At 42.2% G+C, this 26,811-nt stretch overlaps 1 protein-coding gene across 18 annotated transcripts in view; it reads left to right on the forward strand.

The window, feature by feature from the left end:
- The first annotated feature begins 765 nt into the window (after positions 1-765).
- CCDC88A (coiled-coil domain containing 88A) overlaps positions 766-26,811 on the forward strand; it is an 83,767-nt gene continuing 57,721 nt past the window's right edge. For all 18 annotated transcript variants that reach the window (XM_061356840.1, XM_061356842.1, XM_061356844.1 and 15 more), the window contains exons 1-4: positions 766-894; positions 1,431-1,814; positions 1,927-2,027; positions 22,973-23,081. In XM_061356840.1, the coding sequence (XP_061212824.1) occupies positions 1,752-1,814; positions 1,927-2,027; positions 22,973-23,081 (273 nt within the window). In that variant the 5' untranslated portion in view covers positions 766-894; positions 1,431-1,751. The remainder of the gene's footprint in view (positions 895-1,430; positions 1,815-1,926; positions 2,028-22,972; positions 23,082-26,811) is intronic.

The raw sequence follows: 26,811 nt of genomic DNA on the forward strand, positions 1-26,811 counted from the left end.
ATAAAACTAAAGGCATTTGGTCAAACACCGCTGCAGTTTAATTTGTACTACATGGGAAAGAAGCCGGATTTACTCTGAGCTTTTGCAAGACGCTTTGTGAATAAACTCCATGATCTATTAAGCAGACACGGTCCCGTATGGCAATGCAGGGACGTGAAACACAAGTAGCAAGAGACAGCTTAAGGACAATAGCTTAGGCGAGCAAATCACTGTCATCATTCGCTTTCCAGCGACCAGATAGGCCCCCTCCCCGCTCAGTCCCTCCCGAACGCTGCCGGGTGTGCCTGGCTTTCACCTCAGGAGCAAACCTGTCCTGCTTCGCAACGGCGGGAGCGCGGGGCGACGCATCCCCCATTTTACCCTTCAAGGGCGGCAGTGACTCCAATGGGAGTCTCCCCCCCTCCCCTTTTTTTCTTCCCACACAACGAGTTTTTCCTCACGGAACCCTCATTTTTCCCTTAAAGGCGACTCGAACAGCACCTCCCTCACCCCAGGGGCAGACCTGCGTGTGCCATGCCCCCGGGCGCTTCTCCTCCTTCCTCCTCATCCTCACTCCTCATCCTCCTCTCAGGGCCGAAGCCGCCTCAGCCGCTCTCCCGCCTCAGCTTTCCCCCCCCCCTCACGCGGCGCGGCCGTTGGGCGCGCGCTCCGCCGCAGCCCGCCGCGCACGAGCCCTGCAGCGGTACACCCCCCCCCCCGCTTCATTCTTTGGCCCCGCCCCCGAGGAGCGGGAGAGAGGAAGGGACCGGGTCCGGCGGAGGGATCCCCGGTTACCGCGCATATAGAGCGGGGCGGAGGGATCCGTGCGCTGGCACCGCCCGGCAGAGAGAGAGAGAGAGAGGGAGGGAAGGAGGGGAGGGAGTGATGCGGCGCAGCCGGGCTGGCTGAGGCGAGGTGGCCGTTATCTGGGAGCGGGGAGTGGGAAACGAGGCTGGTGCGGCGGGAGGGTGAGGAGGGGTGGGCGTAGTGGGGTTAGCGAAGAGCTGGACACGGGGGTTCAGGGCTGGGGAAGGGGGTCGGGGGGCTCCGGAGGCCGAGGGGAGCGGCCAGCGCGGGGGAAGGGCGAGGTTGTGGGGCGAGGCGGCGTGTGCCGGTCCTGCCGCTGTCGCGTTTGGTGGAAAAGGGAAGGGGGTAGAAAAGGGAACTGCGTTAAAATAGCCTCTCATCCCTGCCGGGGGCTGGTTCCCCTCTGTGGCTGCCGTGCCACTGCGGGGAGGGGAGCGCAGGGGCTCTCTCGTGTGCAGGAGCAGCTCGGGGGGCTGAGCTGGGGGTCTCTGCCCCTCATTGCCTCCCCTCCTCTGGATTTTTGTGTGTGGGGAAGGGGCAGGATGAGCCTGCAGAGTTTTACTGGGATTTCTCCTTCCTTTTTGAGGAGCTGCCGCTGCTGAAGCAGATTTTTCCTTCCTTCCTTTTTTTTTTGTCTGATGCAGAATCCCAGTAGCTAGGCAGCCTCCCTCTTTTCTTTCCTTCCGTCCTTCTACCCCTTCGGCATGTAGGAAGGGAGAGACATCAATGGAGAAGCTGAAATACGCGTAGATGGACTTTCAGATGCCTTTTTTCTTGCATGAAGAAGATAAATCCCCGTTGCCAGCGCCCTGACTTTTTGTTGCTGTTGAATTGCTTGGTAAAAATGGGGTTCAGTTCCTCCAGCTAAATCCTGGGAGCAGTTCAGAGTTGCTACAGCAAAGGACTTCAGGGTTTTTTTTTTTGCATCTGAGGAGCTCCGTTGATGTTAACCGTGTTCTTGTAAGATGGAGAACGAGATATTCACACCCCTCCTGGAGCAGTTCATGTCTAGCCCTCTTGTCACCTGGGTAAGCATTCATCTCTCCTCACACCTTAACTCATTTGTGTGCTCATTGTTTGATGATGAACGGTGGAGAACAAGGTGGAGTTAGTGTCACGGTGGTGATGGTTGTGTTTTAGGTTAAGACATTTGGACCGTTAGCTGGAGGAAATGGGACCAACCTGGAGGAATATGTGGCGCTGGTGGATGGAGTGTTTCTGAACGAAGTCATGCTGCAAATGTAAGTGTGTGCGAGTTGTGCCTTGGGTTCATTTTTCTGCTCTTCTTTCTCTTGTGTGATTTTCTTTAATACGAAAACTCTTTTTTTTTTTTTCCTGCCCCATGTTCGCCTTGATAAATTTATCTTTTTTTATACTTGAAGTAGTAACATGGTTAGTTAAGAGGAGACTTGGGAGCACAGCAGATACTCTTCACGCTTTGCTGTCCGAGTGGTGTATTTGCAGGATGTATAGTGTAACACAGGCTGAATCACGATATGCAGAACTTACTGGAAAACTGGATGACTGTAAATAGTACCCCTGCTTTCCTGTGGGGAAGCATAAAGGTTCATTCTGCTGTAAGTCATGCTGGTAAACAAAAATCTGAATAAATTTGCTTGCTAATAAGATTCTAATACATGTCTTGGTTCATGTGACATGCTACTTAAGGATCATATGCGAGTCACATAATGTTGTTTACTGTGCAAACGGGCTGTCCTTCAACTCCTGCTGTATTTTTCACAGTTCTAAATCAGAGTAGGTAGTTGTGCAGTAAAACCGATGTTTTAACTGACTCTATAGAATGTTTTCTGGCTGTGAACCAGTGAAGAAACATTTTTACATGGTTTTATAAACTGTTTATTCAAGACTCTGATTGTTAGAAACATTTCTTTATAGTGACTTTTTGTTCATTATAGTTGTGACTGGAATGTTGCCCACTACTGTAATGCTGGAGAGTAACGCTTTTGTCAAGTGCCTACTGATCTAATCATAAAAGTGTTACTAGTGGAAAAATATTCTCCATACCTTTTTCGGGGGGGGGGGGGGGCATTTTAATTTTTTACAGAGAAATACAATCTTTGTTTGTATAGGTATGCGAAAATGTAGGTTTATGAATGGCTGGATAGATACGGTGGTGTGTGAGAGGCTTGTGTTGACAGCTGTTCCTCAGCAACACTGCTCAGTGATGGGCATCCTTTTACTCTGTTTACAGTTTTGACTCGTATTTAGTACTTTAAAGGTTTTTGCTGTTGGTATTCAGCTTGTACAACTCGTCTACATAGAAAGATCTGCATGTTACCACATTCAAGTTTGAATTTGCATCCTTGTGAAACCAGCATTTGCTTTTGTCACCTACTTTTTTGCAGCTAAAATTCTGAGTGTTCACTCATGTAATGTTGAGAAACATGGAAAACTTAGTGGAATTGAACTTTTTGGAAGAAAAAACCCATATTGAGCATATTTCTAGAATATTTTAATAAGAATTTGAAGCGATGCATTCAGTGAAGCATGCTGGTTTTATTTTATGTATTTGTTTTCTTGAACTACATCTAAATGAAGTGGCTTCTCAATGGTGACCATGCACTGAACTTGTAGAGCTTGTATCTGGTGAAAATGTTTGGAAGGTGGATTTGGCACTGGAAATGGATCGAGGTGATTGTGAAGAATATAGCCTTGAAATTAAACTTTTTGATCACTTAAGAGTATTAATTGATACCTGATACTTCTGTGGGATATGTGTATGTAAAGTGGAAAGCTGCAGAGAGGGAATGTTCTCATGTTTAAGCCAGAGTGCCTTGAATTTGGCTTTGACTGTGTGCTTTCTTCATCCTGTACCATGGTTACTGTAGTTAACTTAGGAGTTGGTTGTGTATGTATTAAAAAAACATGCCCATGAGATGTACATGTAAAATAAAATAGCTTGGTAACCAGAACATTTAAAACCTGCCTTAAACTAGAGGTGTGCTATAAATTCATTTTACAAACACGTACCTACGCTGGAAGGTGTATTTCATTGAAAATACCTTTTTTGGGGACTGAAATGTGTTACGGTTGGTTACTGTAAGAGTACAGTTCTGGAAACTTCAGTTCTAGTTTGGAGTGGTTTAGTTTGTTTTGGGTTTTTTGCCAGGCTTGAAAGAGGGGAAAAAATGTTTCACGTTTTGCAGGCTGATTCCATCTCTGGTGAAGTCACTGTGGAAATCTGTGTTAGCTTCCAGTCCTGTTCACTTTGAATAGCCACCTATTAAACACATGTCTTCATTTGCAAAAACATTTCAAAGATGCAGCTCCAAGTACTTACCTCTATAACTTATTTTCCGTATTTTCCCATTTTATTAGTATTTCTCGCTTTCCCTTTCAGTCTTAACTGCTGTATGTTGAGAAAATGGGCAGAAAAATTCATATCATATGACATCAAAAGCAAAATATCTTGCTACAGAATGTTATGTTTTGGGTAATTTTTCTTTTAAGCCCTCACTGACTTAATTCACATGAATTCGAGTTCTGTGGTTAGGAGCTGTGGCTCTCTTAAAAGCTATAGAGAAATGTTCCTGCAGAAGTCATCAGGAGTGTCATTTGTAGAAATATGTGGAAAGCATCACTAGAAGTTGCTTTTCTTATGTGACTTGTGTTATATAGTGCTTACTATTCGCACCAGTTTTGAGATACCAAGGCTGTTCTGGTGTGGAAATACAGCTAGTGCATACCTGTCAGCTAAGGGCTTTGTGATGTGGTGGTGGTGTAGATCATTTCCTATGGTTGTAAAGCTTTTTGTGGCATAAGATGCTTTAAAGGCCCTTAAAAGCAAGAGCAGATGGAGGCTGTTAGAGGTGCTGTGGTCCTGCTTTATATATGCTTTCATACTTTATTTTTGCCAAGTGTTGAAAAAAACGAATTCTCTGACCATTAAAGTGAGTGCTAATATTGGATTAGGCACGGTTTGTAAACAGTTACACAGCCAGGAAAAGTGGCTTTGTTACTTGGAGAAGGCTTTTTGTTCAGTTAAAAAAGAGTTAATCCTGCCCTCCATCAGCTAAAAGTGAGAGTGTTAGTATGGCATTTGTTTCTCCTTGTGCTTGTCTAGACCAAATCTATTTTCATCAATTGTAGTGATTTAGACAGAGGAAACAGATGTCAGTATTGGAATAGTTGGGGGATAATGGTACTGAGATGGTTGGGTTTTATCAGCATTGAGTTTATTAGTGCCTCACACATGACAGAGAATAATTCATTGAATTCGTTTTATGTCTTTTGCTTTTGAGTTTTTGGACATTTTAGTACATGTGAAAATTACACAGATTCCATTCAGTGTTACATCTGAAGAGCTCTTTCTTTGCTGGAGATGCCACAGGCCAATTTTATTATTATGATTTCATTTCATTTTTAATTAAGGAGAGTTCCAGTGTTACAATATTAGCTCCTAACTTGAGAGAATGTCTCTCATTTCCTGTTTAAATTTAGGTCCAGTTCTACAAAAGTATTTGGTTACCTACCTTCTGCTGGGATCAGTCAGTATCTGATACCTCTGGATAGAAACCCATCTGTCTTTCTAAATCTGAGCCTTTATCTTTGTGTTCTTTGATACAAACGGAGGTCATGGTTCTTGGAAATAAATCAGAACTCAAGAGATCACTGCAGTGATTTCTGCCATGGCAGGGAGGTGGAGGAACATACCAAGAATACTTCATACCTTTATTATACCTCTATATCATAATGTTTCTAATGTTATGAAGTGCTCATATACTTGAGTAAAATAAATGAAACAGTATTTTAATGGATTTAGTCACCTGTTGCACATCTTGGTCCAATTACAGTAAAATAATACTTAGTTGTCTTAGAGATGTTTTTCCAGGACCTGACTAACAATGCCTCATTTATTTTAGCCTTAGTATTGCACTGCTTATATACTCTTCTGATCCCAAAAGATGAAGGTTTCTTACAGAAACACTCATTTTCTGGGTGTTTTTATCTTCATTTCTGATATTTGTTAATTGACTTCCAACCGGATTGTGTAAGAAATGCTGAAAGTCTTGTAGTACAAACTTTGTTTCCCAAACTGACAAGAGTCTTACTGGTTCCTTTGAATAAAAATAGGCAGCTGCAAGGAATTAAGAGATTGAGACATTAATTACATTTAGCACCACCATTAGTTTTTGTTCAAGTAACAAAGGCTTGAAACTGTATTTTAGTTTTAAAGGTTTTACTTTATTATGGTTTGTATTTGTGGAAATTGATCTGTTTGAACTATTGGACAAATACTGTGTGCAGAACCAGTACAGGACCAAACTCTGAAACAAGGTTCATTTAACCCACTGTCTGGAGAACCTGTCTGCTTTCATCACAGCATTATGTTCATGACTTGTCCTAATTGACTGTATTAATCAACATTATCCATATCAGTTGCATTAGGACATGCTGAAAACTACTTCAAAGGATTAAGTATTTTGTTGTTCTGTTTTTCTCCCCTTTGCTGCTCTCCCCCTGTTTTTCACTGGCTGGATCCACATGCCAGCGTTTCACACCCATAGAATTTTCCAGGTGGACTGGCTGACTCTTTCCTTCCATCACTCTGGTGGTGTGTGCCTAGAATGTGTAGAGTGCTTCATTGAGTCCTATTCTGAGCTCTTAAGTCTTTAGTTGTATGCTTTTTTCCAAGCAATTGAGCTTGCCAGCCCATACTTCTGGCTTGCCTGTATCTTTCCCTGAAAACTGGACTCCATCTCTAGTGCTTGAGCCAGCTGCCTGCCTGTGTGGAAGGCTTCAGGAACATGCACTTCAACCCAATTAACTCTTTTGTGAAAAGAAGACCACCTAGCAAGAGGCAGCTTCAGGTGGGGGGAAAAAAGGCTTTGGGAAAGTGAAATTGAGTTTGGCAGTAAAATTGTGAGCATGTACTTTAAAGAAAAGTCAAATATTATGAAGTCTGTACCTTTCTCACCTTCTTGAAGCAAATGGGTTTGATTCACTTCTCAGGTGTGCTCTGTCAGGCTTCCACACAAGGAAGGTAGATGTCACTGCAGTAGCTGTTGAGAGTTCTTGCTCCTGAGTGGTTCTGCAGCTGTAGAGCCTACATTTTTCTTAAGGAAAGCTGGATTTATAGCATTCATTTTTCTTATAAAGAAGCAAATTCTGTAGTAAGTATCCAGCAGAGTGTGCACCATGGTCAAGATTGCTGGAATTATAACCTTTTGATTACAAAAAAGGAAAGGGTAGTTCTTAAGGTGTAATGATGATTAATTTTGCAGTGAGCTTTGAATTGGGCAAATGAAGGGACATAGGCGGATAGCTGTACTTCTGAGGTGCTTGGGGTTTTTATGGCTAAGGGGAAGTGTGGCTTGAATGTGGAATGCTTAAAGTATTTGCTCTTTGCTTATGCCTGAAGTTTGACTAGGGTTTTTTATGCTTTTGTATTTTTTCTACAGTTGGTGTCTGCTTTCCTTCATCCTGTCTGCTCTGATTTAATAAACTGTTCTGTGGTTCACTTTTGTTTCTTGCAGTATTTTAAAGATCAGGAAGTAAATAATCTTCCTCTGCATGTATACCTCCACTTTTTTCTCTCTTCTGCGTGTGCTATCTTGAGTATATATCTTTCGCTCTGTCTCCTTGTTTCTTTTGGTAATGTACTACTTATCCCATCCTTAGTCCAGGCTGGTAGCAGTAGCTGCGTCCAGGGAATAAAAGCTGGGTTAAAAAAAATGTTTCCTAATATATACAGAGATGCTCCCTTGAGTCTACCTGCCTGCTCCAAAAATAGCAGCCTCAGTTGAAAGATCTAAAATCAAAGTAACTTGTTTCAGCAAGGAAAATACTCTGGCAAGAGAACAACATATTCATTATGGTTTCACAGTTTTATTTTCAGTTTATTTTGCATTTCACTCACATTCTGTATGCTGTAGAATAATTAAATGAACCTACTGACAGCTTTCTAGGCTATATATTTCGTGTTTCATTGTCATAAAGGTAAGAGTGTGCTGACACACCATCTCCTGAATAGCTCAGGGCTGTTTTGCTTGTAGAGACACAGGGATGATGCATTGGAGACTACACAGCAGAGATGCCTGAGCAGAATAATGGAGGAGGTACAGCCAGAGAACACAGTGCAGCACTACTGAATAGAGCTGTTGTTATACAAGGTTGAGTTGGGTTTAGCTGAAGTCAGAGGGCCATGTGGGGAACACCATGAGTGTGATGTTGAGCCAGATGAAGACATCTCCCTGTTTGACACTAGTGGCTGTGTTGTGTGCTGCTGTAGCAGTTCAGGTGTGATGGCTGAGTGGTACATCTAAGCATCATTTGCCCTTTGCAGCACCCCGCGTTCAGGCTGGGTGAGCTTTCTAGTTCCAGTTATGGCTGACTGTGATATTTCTGTTTGTGGAGCTGACTTTGCTCTTTACCTGCCTCTGCTTCTGTGCTGTAGCTGTCCTGGCTCCCTGTGTTGTAAGAGAAGGCAAAACACAGCTGCTTCTGCTCTACTTTTTGTACCAGAAAGGCCAGTTTGCCCAGGTGGCTGAGATGCCTTGAGCCACCCTACAGTGTTGCCATATTTCTTTGTTGTATAACAGCAGTAAATTCCAGAATTTTGGATTAGCTACAGATGTCTTACCTGTGCTGATCAGCTTGCATCTTCCACTGGCAAGGCTGTGTTTCTTCAAGTATCATGACTGGTTTGAGGATCTCTACATCACAAACCTTTGCCAAGTAATTGCTGTGCTCTTGATAATTCTTTTGAAAACTAATCTAGTACATTGACAAATTGGATGCTAAATCCTAGTATGGTTTGTGTTGGAAGGGACCTTAAAGCTCCTCCAACTCCAACCCCTGCCACAGGCAGGGACCCCTTCCACTGGAGCAGCTTGCTCCAATCCCTGTGCCCAACCTGGCCTTGAACACTGCCAGGGATGGGGCAGCCACAGCTTCTCTGGGCACCCTGTACCAGCGCCTCAGCACCCTCACAGGGAAGAGCTTCTGCCTAAGAGCTCAGCTCAGTCTCCCTTGTTCTGGCAGGTTCAAGCCATTCCCCCTGTCCTGTCCCTACAGGCCCTTGTCCCAAGCCCCCCCTCTCCAGCTTTCCTGCAGCCCCTTTAGGCACTAAGCTGCTCTAAGGTCTCCCCTTCAGGAGCCTTCTCTTCTCCAGGCTGACCCAGCCCAGCTCTCTCAGCCTGTCTCTAGAGCAGAGCTGCTTCAGCCCTTGCAGCATCTCCATGACCACATCATCTGGGTACATCTTAAGCTCATTTTAAGATCATTTAAGCACATCTTAATCTTGTGTAAATTCAAGGTTTTTCTCGTGTGTTTCTTCTGTTAAAAAGGGATTTTTTTAGCTTTGTGTTCTTTCATATGTTCCACTTAAATTTGGTTTCTCCTTCTTTTTCTCTAAATACCAGTTTGTTGCCTGCCCTGTCTTTCACACTGTACTACTTTTCCCTATGCGGTAATTATTTAGGGATCAAGACTGTTTTCAAAACGCTGTTTTGTTAGAGCACATGACCTCAGTGGTCAGAGATTATATGGTAATAACTGTGCAGGAGTCTCTGTTTGTTTGTTTGCTTTGGTTTAGAGTCCTGTATCTCAGCCTTCAGATGCTCCAAAGAGGGATGGCCTCTTGAGCAGTTGTTAGTAACCAGTACTTACAAAATGCCCCCCATTTGTTTCATTGGACTAATGTACGTTAAGGCATTGAATCAAAGCAAGACTACTGCTTGACCCAAACTGTTGGTGTGTTTTCCATTGGCTTCCCCTAAAGAAAAGGCAATAATAACTTTACATTGTATGTTTAGATTTGAAAATAGTAAGGGAAGAACTTGTCAACAGCTTGTATTGTATTCCTGTCTGTTGAGTGACTCTTTGAATGTGTTGCATATTTTGATACACCTGAAAACTTGCTTCCGTTGCTGTACTGATAGGAGATAGAGTCTACTTGGGCTTATTACAGAATTTTATGTGATTTTAAGCTGCAGTGAAATATTTGCTCTAGTTTTTGTTTGTATTTTTATTTTCTTAAATCAGCCCTTGAGCAGAAAATGTCAGGTGTAATTTCCTGGCAATTTGAGAATATACTTGTATATTGAGAGTACTGTGTATTCCAGACAAAAGCAGAGTACAGATACCAGTTGATGTATGGTAGAATGTAGAAAAATGTCATACTTACAAAGTGCTGGGTTGCATCTTAGCCAGAATATTAACCCTTTAAGAGTTTATATGTATGCTTATTTTGTCACTTTGGGTAGTCAACAGAGGTAAGGTCTTTCTGGTGTGTATATATATATATATATGTATGTATATATATAAATCAGTAGGAGATTGTACATGCATTGTTATGCATGCAGAATCTGCAAGGCATTTCAGTTGGTGTGCTGAAGCAATGAAGTTGCTCACATGGATGAGATTTTTACAAGAAATGTAACTTATTTTCTTTGGCAATCCTCATCTCTCCAGGAGCCTTGCATATGGATTTGTCTCTTTCTCTGGAATAATCTGGGCAAAGGCTCAGATCTGTCAGCAGTTGAAGAATTCATCCAGGATAAGATGAAGATGTATATTGTTATTAGCTTACTTACAGGAGGGTTATTGTCCTTCATAAGAGAAGTCTAGATTTGTGTTCTAACCTGAAGTATTTAACTTGATAATATATGATTATCAAATAAAGCAGAGTACATAGTGCTGTGGTGTTGGAAGTTCAGGTAGGAGAGGAAAAATATATACAAACTTAATCTCTTAAGAGTTTGGGGTTTGGGTTTTTTTTGTTTTTAAGATCAAGTAAAGAAGATGCATAAATGTGTCTTAAATTCTGCATAAGTTATTTTCCTTTATATTAATATTTGAAATAACTTTGCACGTTAGCTTCACAAATGTCATTTGCTGAGGGCGATAAGAGTTTGTTTGCTTCTTTTCTGTTCTGCTTGCTGCTCCCTATCGGTGATGACAACTTTCTGGCCCTGTTCTGCTTCTTTTATAACTCTTTCTGATGTTTCTTCCAAACCACTTAACTTGTATGTTTGCAGAATGTTCCTTTCAAGGTAGATTGTAAAAACATTTTTTTACTTTAATGCCTTCTGATGTTTGGTATCAAGTCATGCTGCATCTTGTGATCCAGATCGGAGAGTACTTACTTGTGTAAGGCTAATCTTTCTGTCACAGGATTATTGGGGGTGTAAATGTTTGCAGTGTTTTAATGGCCCGTTACATGAGGTGTTAGTCAGGAAGTCAACTAGTTTTTGCTTACTCTGTTAAATAGAATTGGACTAAATAGATCTTAAAGCTTGAACTCACTTCAGGAATAAGAAATGTTGACCCTCAGAGGGAAAATAACATGGTGAAAGTGTACAAAACTTCAGTATTCCTTATCCTCAGTACTTTTTTTTCTGTGGTATGTCCATCTTCTGAAGGGGGCCTACAAGGATACTGAAGAGAGACTCTTCATCAGGGTCTGTAGTGACAGGAGAAGGGGTGATGGGTTCAAACTGAAGCAGGGGAACTTCAGGTTAGATTTAAGGAAGAAGTTCTTTACTGTGAGGGTGGTGAGGCACTGGAATGGGTTGCCCAGGGAAGATGGTTTAGTGAGAGGTGTCCCTGCCCATGGCAGGGGGGTTGGAACTTGATGATCTTAAGGTTCTTTCCAACCCGAACTATTCTATGATTCTGTGATGTGAATGCTACATCCCTGGCAGTGTTCATGGCCAGGTTGGAGTGGGCTTGAAGCATCCTGCCCTAGTGGAAGGTGTCCCTGCTCATTGCAGGAGGTTAGAGCTGGAAGAGCTTGAGGTCCCTTCCAAACCAGGCTGCGGTTCTATGATTCTATAGATTTTCCTTTCCATTACTGACACTTTTTGGTTTGGTGGTAGCCAGTTTACCTCTGCTCTGTGGACCAGACCAGAGGCTGCTCCACGTTCTCATTGAGAGTTGCAGGGAGCTCATCCAAGTTACTCAGTGCAGTTAGTAGTGATTCACCATTTTCATTCTTTGGCAGAAAGGTTTGTTTGAGGTTTTTTTGCATAATGTGATAGGAAAAAGAGTACATCTGCTAGTCAAGCTGAAACAATAGTAGTAAAGTTGTTCCATACTATGCAATGATAAAGACAGCCGTTGATCTGTAAGCTTGGAAGGTATGGATTTTTGGGGGTGTTAATTCAGTGATACAAGTGTGTGCTTAGTAAAGGATAAGTAAACTGTTTTATTTCCTTTTGTTTTCTCCTACATGTTGCTCACCTGCATGCATCTTCCTTACTACCATTAGGGATAGTGACAAAAAAATCTGGTGTGTTCTGGGCTCTCCTTTTTTAAAACCATGGGAGGTATACATTAAAGATCAGCCACCAGCCTCTTGAGTGTACTATACTTTGAGGTCCTTAATGACATGAGTTAGTGGTGGACTTGGCAGTCTTGGGATAAAAGTTGGACTTGATGATCTTAAAGGTCTTTTCCAGCCCCGTTGATTCTATGATTCTGTGATTTTGCCTGGCTGTTTGCACATTCAGGTGTAAACCTGGGAGTGCACAGATGTGAGAGGATTTCTCTTCCTGCAGATAATACCAGTGACAGTGGGACCATCCAGCAGAGCAGTGTTGGTCAGAGCAGCCCTGAGGTGCAAGGTGCAGCAGGCCCATGTTGATGGAGAAGGAAGAGGCAGGGTTACTTGGCACAAAGGCTTGTGGCACTGCTTCAGATACAGTTATTCCAGCACACTTCAGCCATGAGTAATTAGGTAGCTCCTCTGCTGTGAGTGCCAACAGGAAAGCTTACGCACTGTGCAGCTACTCTGTGAGTAGTTCAGCCTGGTCAGATGGTGCAGAACTAAGGCAGAGAGTAGGAAAGCTGTCTCATAATGCTCAGTATCTACTCATATGTTCTTGGCAGTGTTCCCCTTGATCCCCACTAGCCAGTTGATTTGTTGTAGGCCACTTGGTCATGTTTTTTTTTTTTTAAATAAGCATAGAGCTTCAGCCTCCGGATAGTTTATGATGTTGGATGTAATCCTGGGAAATGGGGTTTTGTGCCAGGCCAAAAAGCTTTTGATGTCAGACCTACTTCCTAAAACTCACATTAGCTTGAAACAAAAAACCGTCGCTACCAGCTGCTGAACTTCTGCACATACAGTCAATCTTTGCTAAGTGCAGTGTGCTTAAATGGAGATACTAATGGGCATCTTGTTTTGTGGTGAAGGATATTCATGCATTTGTAGTGGTATCTTTAGATGTTTAAGCAGGTGTCTGCAGAATTACATGACCATTTTATCTGCACTGATTGCTACTCAAACACTGTTGTTGGAAGGGTAGAACTACAGGTACTTTACAAGTAAGAGATAGATTATCATAAATACCTGTTAAAAAGCCAAGGAGGAGTGGTTAGTATAAATCATGTTTGCTTATTGCAAGTTAGGATTAGAGCATCCTTTTACTGGATCCTCTGTAGACAAAACAGCTGAGCTGGATTCAGAAGTGAACACTCCTGCAACTCTAGAAATTATATCCCTTGTGTCTTCAGCAGGTCAGACTGTGGCTCTCCAGCTGTATCAGTCGTGTGCATTGTGTGATATCAGTGGGCCATCACGTTGTTCAATATTTACAAGGGCCCTGTAGGGGCAGGCCAAGGGGAATGGCTTTAACCTGCCCGAGGGGAGACTATGATGAGCTCTTAGGCAGAAGCTCTTCCCTGTGAGGGTGCTGAGGCGCTGGCACAGGGTGCCCAGAGAAGCTGTGGCTGCCCCATCCCTGGCAGTGTTCAAGGCCAGGTTGGGCACAGGGATTGGAGCAAGCTGCTCTAGTGGAAGGGGTCCCTGTCTGTGGCAGGGGTTTGGAACTGGATGAGCTTTAAGGTCCCTTCCAACCCACACCAGACTGGGATTCTGTGAATATCGCCGGTACATTGCAGCCTCTGGGCTTGCATGTCTTGCATGATACTCTTCAAGAGGTGCAGGGACTTTATTGCCATCTCTTCTTCAGGTAAGAATGTGTTGAGTTACTTCTCTGCATGCTTCAAGAATGGGTAGTCTGTGTCACAGGATCTTAGAATCAAATAGGTTGAAAAGACTTTTAAGATCAAGTCCAACTATTACCCCAGGACTGCTCTCCTTAGGGAAGTCATCCATTTAAATCCATTTCTGTCAACATAGGAATTCTGAAAAACGTGCTGGAAGTATAGCAAAGGAGTTAAGATTTTTTTTTTAACCTTTTTTATAGGTTTAGCATGGAAGCAGTAGCAATTGATCATGCTGATAGATGCAGGAGGAGTTTGAAGTATGCCATCTTGTCCCAGCCTTTCTAGAACATAACATGGTCAGAAGGTTCAGCCACTGAAATACTGTACTTCAGAAGCTGCCCCATCCTTTGATACAGTAAATCCTGCAGGCTGACCCTTTGGCTGTGATTGATGAGTGTAAAACTGATCCAGCACTACACTGGTGGAGGCCAGCGTTCCTTTTGTCCCACATGCAGAGGTGCTTCCAATAGATCCATTGCCTCAACTACCTGCTTTGGTGTTGCTTCAAATGCGTAAAGCAAAGTGGAGATTATCAGTTATTCTGCAGTGAAGGCCCTGATCTTACTTCAGCTTTCACAGTAAAAGGACACTGGTGTGTTAAATTTTTTTGCAAACCCCATTTTGTATGTATTTATTATTTTCCTGCTAATAGTAAATAATGGAAATACTGCTTTATTGTTCGAACTCTATCCCAAAATTCCAATATCGGTAATTACTGAGGTATTTGGCAGAGAGGAGGAATGAGGCTCAGTATTCCAATTAAAGGAACTTTGCAAAAAATGTAACTTTATTAGGCAAGCAACACTTATGTGTGAGTACTATGCTGCTGTAAATTAAAACACAAAGTAACAGTCAATATGTTACCCTTTGAGATGTACACTTTTGCACAATTTCTTGCAAAGTGCTTGTTTCAGCACTTCACTGTACTGAACAAATACATTCAAACAATGGTATATTTATAATTAGAGTGTGTTATAATACTAGAGTTAATCATGAAGCACCATCAAGGAACAGATGGCAGGAGGGGACACAACTGGTTTGCGGTCTGCATAGATTTAAGCATGAAGCCATTAAGCTATCAGATTCCCATTTCTGATAGATTTTGGTCAATGAAAAATTAAAGACACCTAATCCCTGATTATACGAGGTCTCAATCTGTAACTCATGAAACTGGTAGGATTTCAAAATCACTGAAGTTCTGTAATCAGGAGTTTTAAACTAATGCATTATTGGGATAGATGCTCCTGTCTGGTTTTACTGCATTGAAATTAATGTATCTTGTCATAAGTAGGTTGCTCTTAAATGTAAAATTGCTTAAGGGTATCTTTTACTGTTCTGCTTCCTATTGACTTCCGGACAGATTTGCCCTATTTTGCCAGGCTATTTGCTGCTGAAGCAGTTCAGTATCTCCACCTAATAAAAGCAGTTCAGAGCATATATTTGCCTTAACAATATTTACAGTGTAACAAGCATGGCAGCCGTTACAATCTCACATTGTTTAAGAAGTCTTTTTTAAAGATGTCTTTTACAAAGGTCTGTTTTAGACCTGATGTCTTTTCAGAATAATTTCATTTGCATCTTATTCCCAATAGGACATACCGGTTTATTTCAGTGGTATTGCACCAAATGTATCCTAATGAGCAAAATGGTTTGGTATTAACAAACATGTAATTATGACAACATTTTCTTAGTCATAGAAATTAAATAATTCACTATAATACAAGTAATTTATTAAAATCTGTTATAAATTAGTTGCCAAGAAAACGTGAACAGATTTAAAGATGCATGCTCTTGGAAGTATGGGTTCTGGTGGCTTATGTTTAGAACTTTATCTTCCTGTATGAAAAAAATAGGAAGATTTGATTAGTTATTTCAAGTGCTTGGTGAGAAAATTAGCATGTCTGTTCCTGGCTTTGAACAGACTGATGAATTACAGTTATACAAACAACATATAATGGAAAACTTGTAGCTAACATTGTGCTGTGTTATTTCCTCTGGGAGAGGAATGAGTTAAGACATCAATATTTAAGAAGATGCACTGTATTGACTAACTGAAGATAATTTAAAATGGTGTTTTGTGGATTAAGGAGACTACTGAGCTTTAAAGTTGGAGGTTCAGAGGAAATGAGACCTGGTTATCAGTATTGGGAATGAAGGTGGGTTTACTTTTTACAGTAATAAATCTGTTGAAGGACATAATCACAGCTCTTTTGGTAACAGTGCACAGTGTGAGAAGTGATCTGTCAGGTCTGGTCTGGCTGTTCTATGCACTCTGCAAGTCAAAACTGACAGTTCAGACATAATCTGAAAGCTAGAAATCGGTGACTGCAGATGAAGGAGCACTGGTAAATGCAAACACTGAAGGATTCGTCTATCAACTGGTCTCTATTTTAGATGTTTATGTTTCAACAGGTGGGTCATTTTAGTAGGGAGCCTATTAATATCCTGTGTTTATAAAGTATAATCACTGAATGACATAATGTGGTTAGAAAGATTTAAATGACCATAGCAGAGAGGTAAAGGAAAGGTATTTGCACAGGAGGATATTGAGAGCAGGATATCACTCCAGGATGAGTTAGAAAAAGTTTGTTTCTGAGTAAAAAACACCTTAGTCATTGCTCACATGTATTGAGTGAGAGTGGCAATGACAACTTACCCCCTTGTTTGAAGGGTAACGAGCCAATACAACAGTCTTTACCAAAAATGACAAAATCAAGGAAATAAAACTTCCCAAAGGCTATAGTGAGTTACGTTGTTATGAGGATGCTCAGGGGCTGGAGCACCTTCTGTATGAAGACAGGCTGAGAACATTGGGGCTGTTCAGCCTGGAGAAGAGAAGCTACATGGAGACCTCAGAGCAGCTTCCTGTATCTGAGGGGGGCTACAAGGATGCTGGAGAGGGAGGGACTGTAGCAATAGGACAAGGGGTGATGGGTTCAAACTGAAAGAGGGAAGTTTAGGTTGGAGATAAGGAAGAAGTTCTTTACTGTGCGGGTGGTGAGGCACTGGAACAGGCTGCCCAAAGAAGTAAATGCTCTGTCCCTGGCAGTGTCTAAGGCCTCAGGCGATGAGGTCTGGTGTGAGGTGTCTCTGCCTGTGGCAGGGGGTTGGAACTGGATGATCTTAAGGTCCTTTCCAACCCAAACCACTCTGTTTCTATGTTTAACTGCATTAGAAATGATTGGTAGAGATTAATAATGTTAGTACTGATATTTAAGTAACTGTAATTTTATTAGCACTCAAAAGCAAGGGGTTAAACTTCCTGTTATCACAATCTGTTTTAAAGTTCTGTTGAGAAATGTCAAGGGAACTCTGAGGTCTGGTTTTCTGGTGGACCTGGTGTTGTAATCTTTTGGAGAAATGCAATTAATTCTGTGCACCAGGTTGTCCTGGGGCTGACATTCTGATTTTGCTTGGTGATAGTCTGCACCAGCACAGGATCATATAACTGGCCTGTGAGGGGGTTTTTCAAGTGGTAAAGATACAGTTCCAGAGTACATCTGTGGCCCAAGTTTTCCCAGCGAAATTCAGTGTCCGTAAACTCCTGCCTGCAATTCATGCCAAAAAGGAAATGCAGAGGTTGAATGCTTTCTGTTCTGAGGTACAGGAATGAATCCTGTTGATGCAGAACAGTGTAACTTTTATCAAAAAAGAAACCTGGAATTTTCACAAAGTGTAAGGAATTTGTCAGCAAGCGTGAGTTGGTCTTGATAGATGCAGGTATGCACAACGTAAGAAAAAATACATCTACAGAGAGAGGGGGATATGTGGGGCGAATTGGTGGGAATAAATGAGTGTTGCTTTACTTTCAGCAGCAGTTGATATATATCAACAGAATTTCTACATATCTTTGGCAGTATATAATTTGGTGGAGTTGATCAATATGCTGTTGGTTTTCTAAGAACTATGATGGAGAAGATGACTCATAAGAATGATTTGCAAGTTGCCAAGTGTCCACTAAAGTGTTTTGTAAGTGCCCAGATTCTGTTGTATCTGTAGTGCTCACATGTGAGAGATGTGAATTACTTTTGTACTGTGAGGGGAAATGCTGGTGTTCAGGAGCAACATCCAGGTACCAGTATACTGACATCTTGCTATTCCTAATCTGACTTCAAGGATTTATATTTATAACCTTAAATAAAACACAAAGCTCATATGCTCTGTCTTTGGTGTATGCGAGTCCCTGTAGTGAAATATTGTCCTGCAGAACTGTCAGGGTCTAACTGGAGGAAACCCCAGTGTTGGACCTCTTTCGTTTGTGATCCCAGGAGTGAAATTAAGACGCAAGTGAGGTCAAGGACTGTAATCAATCAGTTGGTTTGTTACAAAAAGACTATTATCATAAACAAGGAAGCTGTTATAAAAAAAAAAGATAGTGATAGGGCAGACTGGAAGAAATATAGAAATGACTTGGCTTGAAAGGATTTGGGTTGCAGAGAGAGAGATAATCACCACCATGGATCCAGCAGTGTCCTGGGGGTCTGTAGTTGTCCTTGGTGGTGGGAGTCCTCCAGGGTCCATAGTAATTGTTGGAGGTGGGTGTCCCAATGGTCATTACCTTTTCCCCCTTTTATTGTGAGTTGGGGGGAACACATACCTCTGTTCTTAATGTCATGTACTGCACTGGTGGACCAGTTTCACTGGCATTGCAGCCAGCTCTTCAGCTGCATGTCTATAGCAATTCCTCACACCAGTCCTTGAGATAATGGATGAAAGAGTCTTAACTCCTTACACCCATCTCTCAGGCAATGAATGGTGGAGTCCCATTTCAGTTCCTCACACCCTTCTCTCAGGCAGTGGACACTGGGGTCTTACCTCAACTTTTCTATCTGTCTCTCAATGGACACTGGAGTCCCATTGCAGCTTCTCATGCCCATCTTTGAGACAGTGAAGGATGGAATCTGATTTCAGTTCAGTCTCTCACAAGAACATGAAGATAGGGGTGCCAAAGATGTGGAACTAAGAATTTGTGTCCTAAGAAATCTTGGGTCTCTAACTGCCCATTTTTTAAGTCCTCCACACCAACATCTCAGGCACTGTTCAGGAATCCATTTCTATGTTAATTTCCCATTTGTACTATTGGTATATGAACAATTTGTATTAAAAATGTGTAAAGATTTATAGAATCACAGAATCCACAAGGCTGGAAAAGACCTTTCAGACCATCAAGTCCAACGATTCCCCCAGCACTGCCAAGGCCACCACTAACCCATGGCACTGAGGGCCTCATCTGCTTGGTGTGTGAACACTTGCAGGGACGGTGACTGCAGCCCTGGGCAGCCTGTTCCAACGCCTGAGCACCCTCTGGGGCAGGAATTGTTCCTCAGCTCCATCTAAACCTGCCCTGGTGCAGCTTGAGGCCGGTTCCTCTTGTCCCATCCCTTGTTCCTTGGGAGCAGAGCCCAGTCCCTCCTGGCTCCATCCTCCTGTCAGGCAGCCTTCTCTTCTCCATCTGAACCCCCCAGGTCCCTCAGCCCTTCCCCATCACCCCTGTGCTCCAGGCCCTGCACGAGCTCCATTCCCTTCTCTGGCCTCGCTCCAGCCCCTCAATGTCTCTCTTGCAGTGAGGGGCCCAGAGCTGAACACGGGATCCGAGGTGCAGCCTCACCAGTGCCCAGTGCAGGGGCACAATCCCTGCCTTGGCCCTGCTGCTGCACTGGTGCTGGTACAGGCCAGGATGCTGGGGGCTTCCTGGCTGCCTGGGCACAAGCTGCTCATGTTCAGCTCCATCACGCAGCACCCCCAGGTCCTTTTCATGGGCAGCTTTCCAGACACTTTTCCCCAGTCCTGGAGCGTTGCATGAGGTTGTTGTGGCCCAACAAATGGTATGTTTACATACTCATTATGAAGACTTAGTGCTGTGCAAATGATAAAGTTTTTGTTCTTACAAGATCTAAATTTTCTAGTAAAGCTGTTGAAATGAGGAAGTGGATAGCCTGAGCTTTTATGACGTTTGTGTTTTGAATTCTTGTGGTTGCACACTAATTTTTGTGTTGATGCTGAAGTAAGAGCTATTACAATATCCAAGAAACTCCAGTGCCCTCTGTTGTGAGTGCTCTAAAGGGAGAGCCATGTGAAATACATGGCTGTGGAAATGCTGCTGAAGATGATGAAAAAGCCTGGTGATAATCTGATAGTCATTAAGATTAAAGATGAAGATTAAGGGCCCAAATCGGCCATTTGGAGATACGAAATAGGGGACTTCAGCTGATCTCTGTATGCCAGCAGGGCAGCAGGATTTATCCTGGATTTTCTCTTCTGATTTTAACCAATTTGAATGAATTTGGTTTGGAAAGGAGCTCAGTTCTACACATCTCCAAAGCATAATCATTGTTAGCCCATTTAGTTCTGTTTGCAGCTGCAGGTTGGCTGAATTAATAAATCCAAGGTGACATCTTAGTCACATAGTTTGGGCTAATGTATTCCAAAATGTACTTTGTTTATGGTATTTTTAGGAAGGTGGAGATGAACATTAGGAATGAAGCAATTACCCATTTAAGAATCCATGTCCTAATTTTCCTAGATTTATATTAATATATATGAGAAAAAAGATGCTAAGTTTACTGCTTTTCTTCTAAAAGTGATTTTTTTTGGAGGTGTATTGTATATGTGATCTCATTTCCTTTCCCTGCAGTACTTGTTCTGTGTTATTTCTGTCCATGCTTACAAACCAGGAAATTCTGATAGTAGTAAACTGAAGAAAACAACATAGATGTATCTCCCTAAATGTCTAACATGCTAAAACCAAAGAAAGCTGCAAAATGTAAATTAAAGTTTGTGTAGGTAAATTATATGTAAATGTTGCTTACACATGAAACTACCAATCAAAGTGATAGATTGCATCAATCATAATGCTACAAAGTTCAGTGGAGTAGGGGGAATAGCTCAGTTTGGGATGCAGGTGGTTTACACTTACACGTTACAGTTGAGTATCTGTATAGAAGCATATGAATCGTGTATATGGATGATGTTGTAGGCTGCTTAGATGTGGTTTCTTTAGGTATGTTCTGTACAGTGTACATCCTTTTTCTGGTGTCCTCTGCACAGCCTTCAGCTTGTGTGCATCAATAGCATCTGGTGTTCAGGTTGCAGGTTCTGGGTGTTCTGCCAAGACAGCTCATGCTGACCTGTAACCTGTTCCATTCAGTCTCCTTCTGAGGAACTCTGTGGGAATGAATACACTGTGTTCTGGATGTGCTGTTCAATAGGCAGTTCCTGCTCTCTAGGGGCATGTGAACCTGTGTGTAACCTGGCAATACAGTGCACCCAGGTGACTGGGGAAGGGCTGTGATGAGCCTTTGCATGCTGCTTAGAACCCAGGTGATTCACCTCTGGAACAGGTACAAATGCAGACCTTCCCTGGATTGTGACTGTCTAAGTAACTGAAACATCATCTGTACCATGCATAGGACCCCAGACTGCTTTGTGTTGGAAGGGACCTTAAAGCCCATCCAGCTCTGACCCCTGCCGTGGACAGGGACCCCTTCCACTGGAGCAGCTTGCTCCAAGCCCCTGTGTCAAACCTGGCCTTGAGCACTGCCACAGCTTCTCTGGGCACCCTGTGCCAGCGCCTCAGCACCCTCACAGGGAAGAACTTCTGTCTAAGAGCTCAGCTCAGTCTCCCCTGTTCTGGCAGGTTCAAGCCATTCCCCTTGGCCTGTCCCTACAGGCCCTTGTCCAAAGCCCCTTTCCAGGTTTCTTGTAGACCCTCTTAAGGTACCTCTCTTTAAACAGTACTTGTGCTAAAAAATTGAAGAATTAGTTTTTTTTTGGCAATATAAATTCTTTTGCCTCAGTATTTGGTTGTGTCCACTATAATATTCAGGTCATTTTTTTTATTATAACAAGTTGCTCCTCTTTCTGCTTTTGATTCCTGACTATAATCCCTTTCCTGTACGTGTTGTTCCTGAACTCTACTGTACTGCTCTCACACCACTTTTGCCCTTTATCGTGATCGTTCTCAACTGCCATAATGTTCTTTGAAGTTTTGTGTGTGTTGGTTTGATTTTTTTTATTCCTCCCCATTTTTGCCAGTGGCAGTTCTGGTAAGAGTGTTCTGTATTCCATTGTCTAAATCATTAGTGACAGTGTTGACTGAAACCAGACCCAGCAGACACACACCCCTGCAGGAACCTCCAGTGTGACAGTGAGAAGTTAGTAGTTTTGAGTGCAGTGTCCCAGCCAGCTGCACACTTATCTGACAGTAATGTCATTAAACAATGCCATAATATCATTAAACATCCAAAGTTGTGTTGGGCAACTGTATTAAGTGTCTTTGTAAAAGTTAAGATGCTTCACACTGACTGTAACTTTTGAGTTCCGTACAGGGTGTTGTGGGAGAGCTGCACTGATTCTGCATTGTTTTCCCTGAAAAATCACGAGTGGTTGTCACCCTGTCTTGTATGTGACTAATAACTTGGTATGTTATGAGGTATTGAAAAAGGGTGACTCATCTGCATTTCCTCAGATACTTTCTGCTTTGTGGAGGAAAAAGGGATTGGTTTCCTCTTTGAAGCCAAGATAAACCAGGGGAAAATCTGGTAGTATGTGAGAATACGTGACAATAACTCCAATTAATAATGCCTTTGTTGACAGATTTCACTGAGCTGTAAATAACTAAGATAATTTAGTGTGTGCTGGCATGATGGATTTCATATTGCTCATTGTTCTGAAAGTTACATTCTGGCTTTGTGCCTCATGATAGTTAAATAGCATCATACAGCTTTCCAGTATATAGGCATTCGATAATGTAGCCAGACTGAATTCTGTTATTGGTAATTGTCTGCATCAGTGAGAATGATTCCTGATGTCTGCAGTGTGTGTGCTGGGATATTTACATTACAGCTGTGTTCTGCTTTCTGTATTCTGTCAGGGAGAAGTGCAGAGCCAGAGCCACAAAAACTTTCTTCTCGTATTCGTTCCCTGTAATTGTGATGGGTGCTCCCAATTACACTAATTGCCAAAAAGGGTGCTAAGTTGAGTAGCTCTATCAGAGACACATGTTTTAAGTTATTAAGTTGTTTCTTTCTGCCTTTGTCAGTCACTTCTACAGCTCTTCCTTTACTTGTGGAGAGGAAAAAAAGAGAAGAGGCATGGTGACGAAGACAAGAAGCTGTTATGCTGGCACATTAACTGTATCATTTGTCTTATAGAGAGCACGTTAGAGATTAATGTTCAGTGTATTTAATTTATTCTTTCTTTCTTTTTCCAGTAATCCAAAGTCTGCTAATCAGAGGATAAACAAAAAAGTAAACAATGATGCATCACTAAGGATTCAAAACCTGTCTATTTTGGTGAAACAAATAAAAACTTACTATCAGGTCAGTAGTTGTTTCTTGTATTGTGCTTTGCCTGGAATTGTTTTTGAGTATTCTTTTATAGTTATGCCTAATAACAAAAATAAGAATGCTTAGAGATACTTCATGGGTGGTTTATAAATCTGGTCACATTTTTCATCATGGTTAATTTGCAGCTATTGTAGTAGTCTGGAAACATTTGGATGTGAGCGATGATGATCTGTTTATATAATAAATATTCCGCATGTTTGAATACTCATATAGTACATTAAGCAGTATTGGTTGGTATTTTTGAGTTGAAGCAAGGTTTGTGCCTATTAGAGAAGTCATCGCATGTACATTTAGTGTTATCATTGGAATCTTTGTAAGAGAACTGTGATGAAATTTATTGGGCTTAGAATTGATTTCATTTTCAGGAGGAAATGTAAGTGAGGTGACAATGATCAAATAGGAATTCATAGTAAATGCAGTGATGATCTAATCTAGAGCTGTAAAACAGGCATTTAACTTCTGTGTGTTTTGTGTAATAGGTAAGAGCTGGTACCATCCCTTCTAGCCTGGAGAGAGTGGTGTACACATGGGCACACTGTAGTAGAATCATAGAACAATTGGGATTGGAAGGGACCTTAAAGCTCATCCAGTTCCAACCCCCTGCCACGGACAGGGACACCTTCCAGTAGAGCAGCTTGCTCCAAGCCCCTGTGTCCAACCTGGCCTTGAACACTGCCAGGGATGGGGCAGCCACAGCTTCTCTGGGCACCCTGTGCCAGCGCCTCAGCACCCTCACAGGGAAGAGCTTCTGCCTAAGAGCTCAGCTCAGTCTCCCCTTTGGCAGGTTCAAGCCATTCCCTTTGGCCTGTCCGTACAGGTGCTTATCAGTAGTCTGTCTCCAGATTTCTTGTAGTCCCTTTAGGTATTGGAAGACTGTTACAAGATCGGAATACACTGCAGATCTCATCAGTGTCCCTTGTAGTGTCTTTTAGTGCCCTTCCACACTTCTCTGCTCCTTTTTGCCAAAAGAGTCTACATCTGGGAGAAAATCTTTGATCTGCCTCTGGCAGCGCATCATGGCAGAGCCTGCACTGATGTGTGCTTTGCCTCATGTGTACACACTTAGTGTGTTTTCAGAAACTCCAAAGCACACTGACAATTCCCAGCTGTCACTTCCTGCAGTGGTCAACCACTGTACATCTTTCTAGCTCACACTTTACACATATGCATACTTCACATTGTTCTTTACTTGGCAGCTACTCTATGTGGATCTAAGTGCTGCTGCAAAGACACATATGCTTCTCTATTTCCTGATGGTAATAATTTTCAACCAGGCATTAGTGTTTCACAACTGGTCGAACACTGGCAGGATTGATCTTACTTTGAATACAAAGCGTTCCCTGTGCTGCTTTGGCTTTATAGTATCAGCAATGCTATCAGGCAGAATTGCTTGCATTTAGGGAGCTTATTTTGGAATGACTCCAAACCTTTGTTAGAAACATTTTATTATAGCTTTTTTAAAATAAAAAAGTATTCTTAACAAATGTTAAAATGAGGCACCAGGCCTTTAGTGGTTCAAGTTTGTCCTGTGTAAGTGTAAGCCGTATGGAACTACATACACTTTCCTCCTCTTTCCCTCCTCACTCTCTGAGGCTTGTGAGATGCCAGCCTCCCCACACAGTACAAGTGAGGTTACATGAAAGCTCTGCAGGTCTGGTATTTGAGTAGGAGTGAAGACATTTCGTAGCCAAACTTCAACACTTGTTCAAATGTAAAATTGCTTTTTCCATGTGTGACCATTGATGGTCACTCAGCAATGCCCACATGTGTGCAGGGAGCTTTACACGTTGTGGTAGTTTACTGGGTTTGGAGAGCAGTGATGAAGGATGGGCTGTAGGCTTTGTTGCCTCTCAAGTGTAGTGCAGCGTAGCAGCACATGGAGTGTTTCCCTACAGCCCCTGTGTGGGTTAGCAAGGTAGCACAGCATGCTCAGTTCCAATAAGGGGTCAAGTTAGTTCCTGTCACCTGTAAAATAACCCAAGGCAGAAAAGCTAGTACTTGATGGATGCCTTGTAATCAGGCTGAGAGGCCACTCCTAGCCTGGGGTACACCTTGGCAGAGCAGAGGCATGAGCCCTCACACCTGAGGGCTTCAGAAAGCTGTACAGGTATCATGCTGGGTGTATGTTCTCAATGGGATGCCTGAGATCTGAGGGTAGTGAAACATGTAAATAATCACTGTCTTGAGGTACAAGATTAAACAATGTCTGGAATATTGCAGTAGGAATAAGATATTAATTGTAAGGGGACTTCTAACTTTTAGCGTTATGTTATCCTAACTGCTAAATCTAGAGAGGGACCTTTTTGTGGCCTTTCAGTACTTAAAAGGGGCCTATAAGAAAGATGGGGAAAGACCTTTTAGCTGGGCCTGTTGCAATAGGATGAGGGGTGGTGGTTTTAAACTAAAAGAGAGAAGTTTCAGGCTGGATGTGAGAAAGAAATTCTTACACTGAGGGTGGTAAAGCAGTGGCACAGGTTGTCCATAGAGGTGGTGGGTTCACCATCTCCGGAGACATCCCAGGCAATGCTGGATGTGGTTCTGGGCAACCTGATCTAGTTGAAGACATCCCTGTTCATTAGAGGGAGTTGGACTAGATGAGCTTTGGATGTCCTTCCCAACCCAAGCTATTCTATGAACTTTTTATTGTGAGCTTGTCCATGCTACTTTGTTGCGTGTGTTTTTATAACACCTGTGGAAAACATTTGTTTAGCAAATTATTCCATTAGTGTTTTAAATATATTTATCAAAAAACCTGCACTTACACAATATTGACAATTAGGATGTTGTGTGAGATTATACAAGGGTTTTGGTTCCTATGTCAGCTTTGTTCTTTGTAGTTAGAATTGCAGGTCTTTTTACCAGGGAAGCTGCTTTATTTGCCTTCAGCATCTTACTACGTCCCAAATGAGTCTTTTGAGCCTGTAAGTGTGTGGAAGTGTTTTCAGCAGCTGATTCAGGAGAGCTGATCCCCTTATAAGTTTTGGTGGGCTTGGGAGGTTTAATAGTGAGCCCCATGAGTGCTCTGTCAGCCTCATTTGGCAGATGATGTGCAAATCTTTAATGGAATAAATGCTAACGAACACTAAAAGTTTGTAGAAGCAGGATTCTGTAAATAGATTTAGTTTATTTTTACAGGTTAAACAACAGTGAAATATGTGAATTTTGGGAGACATGAGTTCCATTTTCAGGTTTTTAATAGAATAAACACAAATGGAGAACAGTTGCAACAAGCTTACTGATGAAGCTAGCACCATGTGACAGAAAAGGTGGTAGGCATCTTTGAAGCAGGGTAAAGGTGTTGTAAGAAGAGGTGATAATGGCACTGATCCTTAGAAGATACATCTTTTGGTTACCCCTGCTTGTACTGTGCTTCACAATAAGAAAAGCTTTATAATAATAATACGTAATAAGCATCATGGAATTATTTGGGCTATTACAACAGAACAAAAAAGCGGCCAAGTCCCCACTTCTTAACATATGTCATTTTCTTTTGTAGTATCTAGAAATACTCATTGAATTCCTTGTATTTTGCCTGTTCTTTATTGATTCAAAACTTCCTGTGGGGCACTTCATATATGTTTTTTTTTGTTTGAAAATTGGCTTTAGCTAGATCTCAGGATACAAAAGTAATGTTTGAAATTCATGATGTTTGAGTAGGTCAAAGCTATTTTCTCCCTTCTCGTAATATCTTAGGTGTGTGCAA

Source organism: Neopsephotus bourkii, unplaced genomic scaffold (genome assembly GCF_033783945.1).
Source record: "Neopsephotus bourkii isolate Nb327-2 ecotype Australia unplaced genomic scaffold, CSIRO-AGI_Nbou_v1 NB_873, whole genome shotgun sequence".
Lineage (NCBI taxonomy): Eukaryota > Metazoa > Chordata > Aves > Psittaciformes > Psittacidae > Neopsephotus > Neopsephotus bourkii.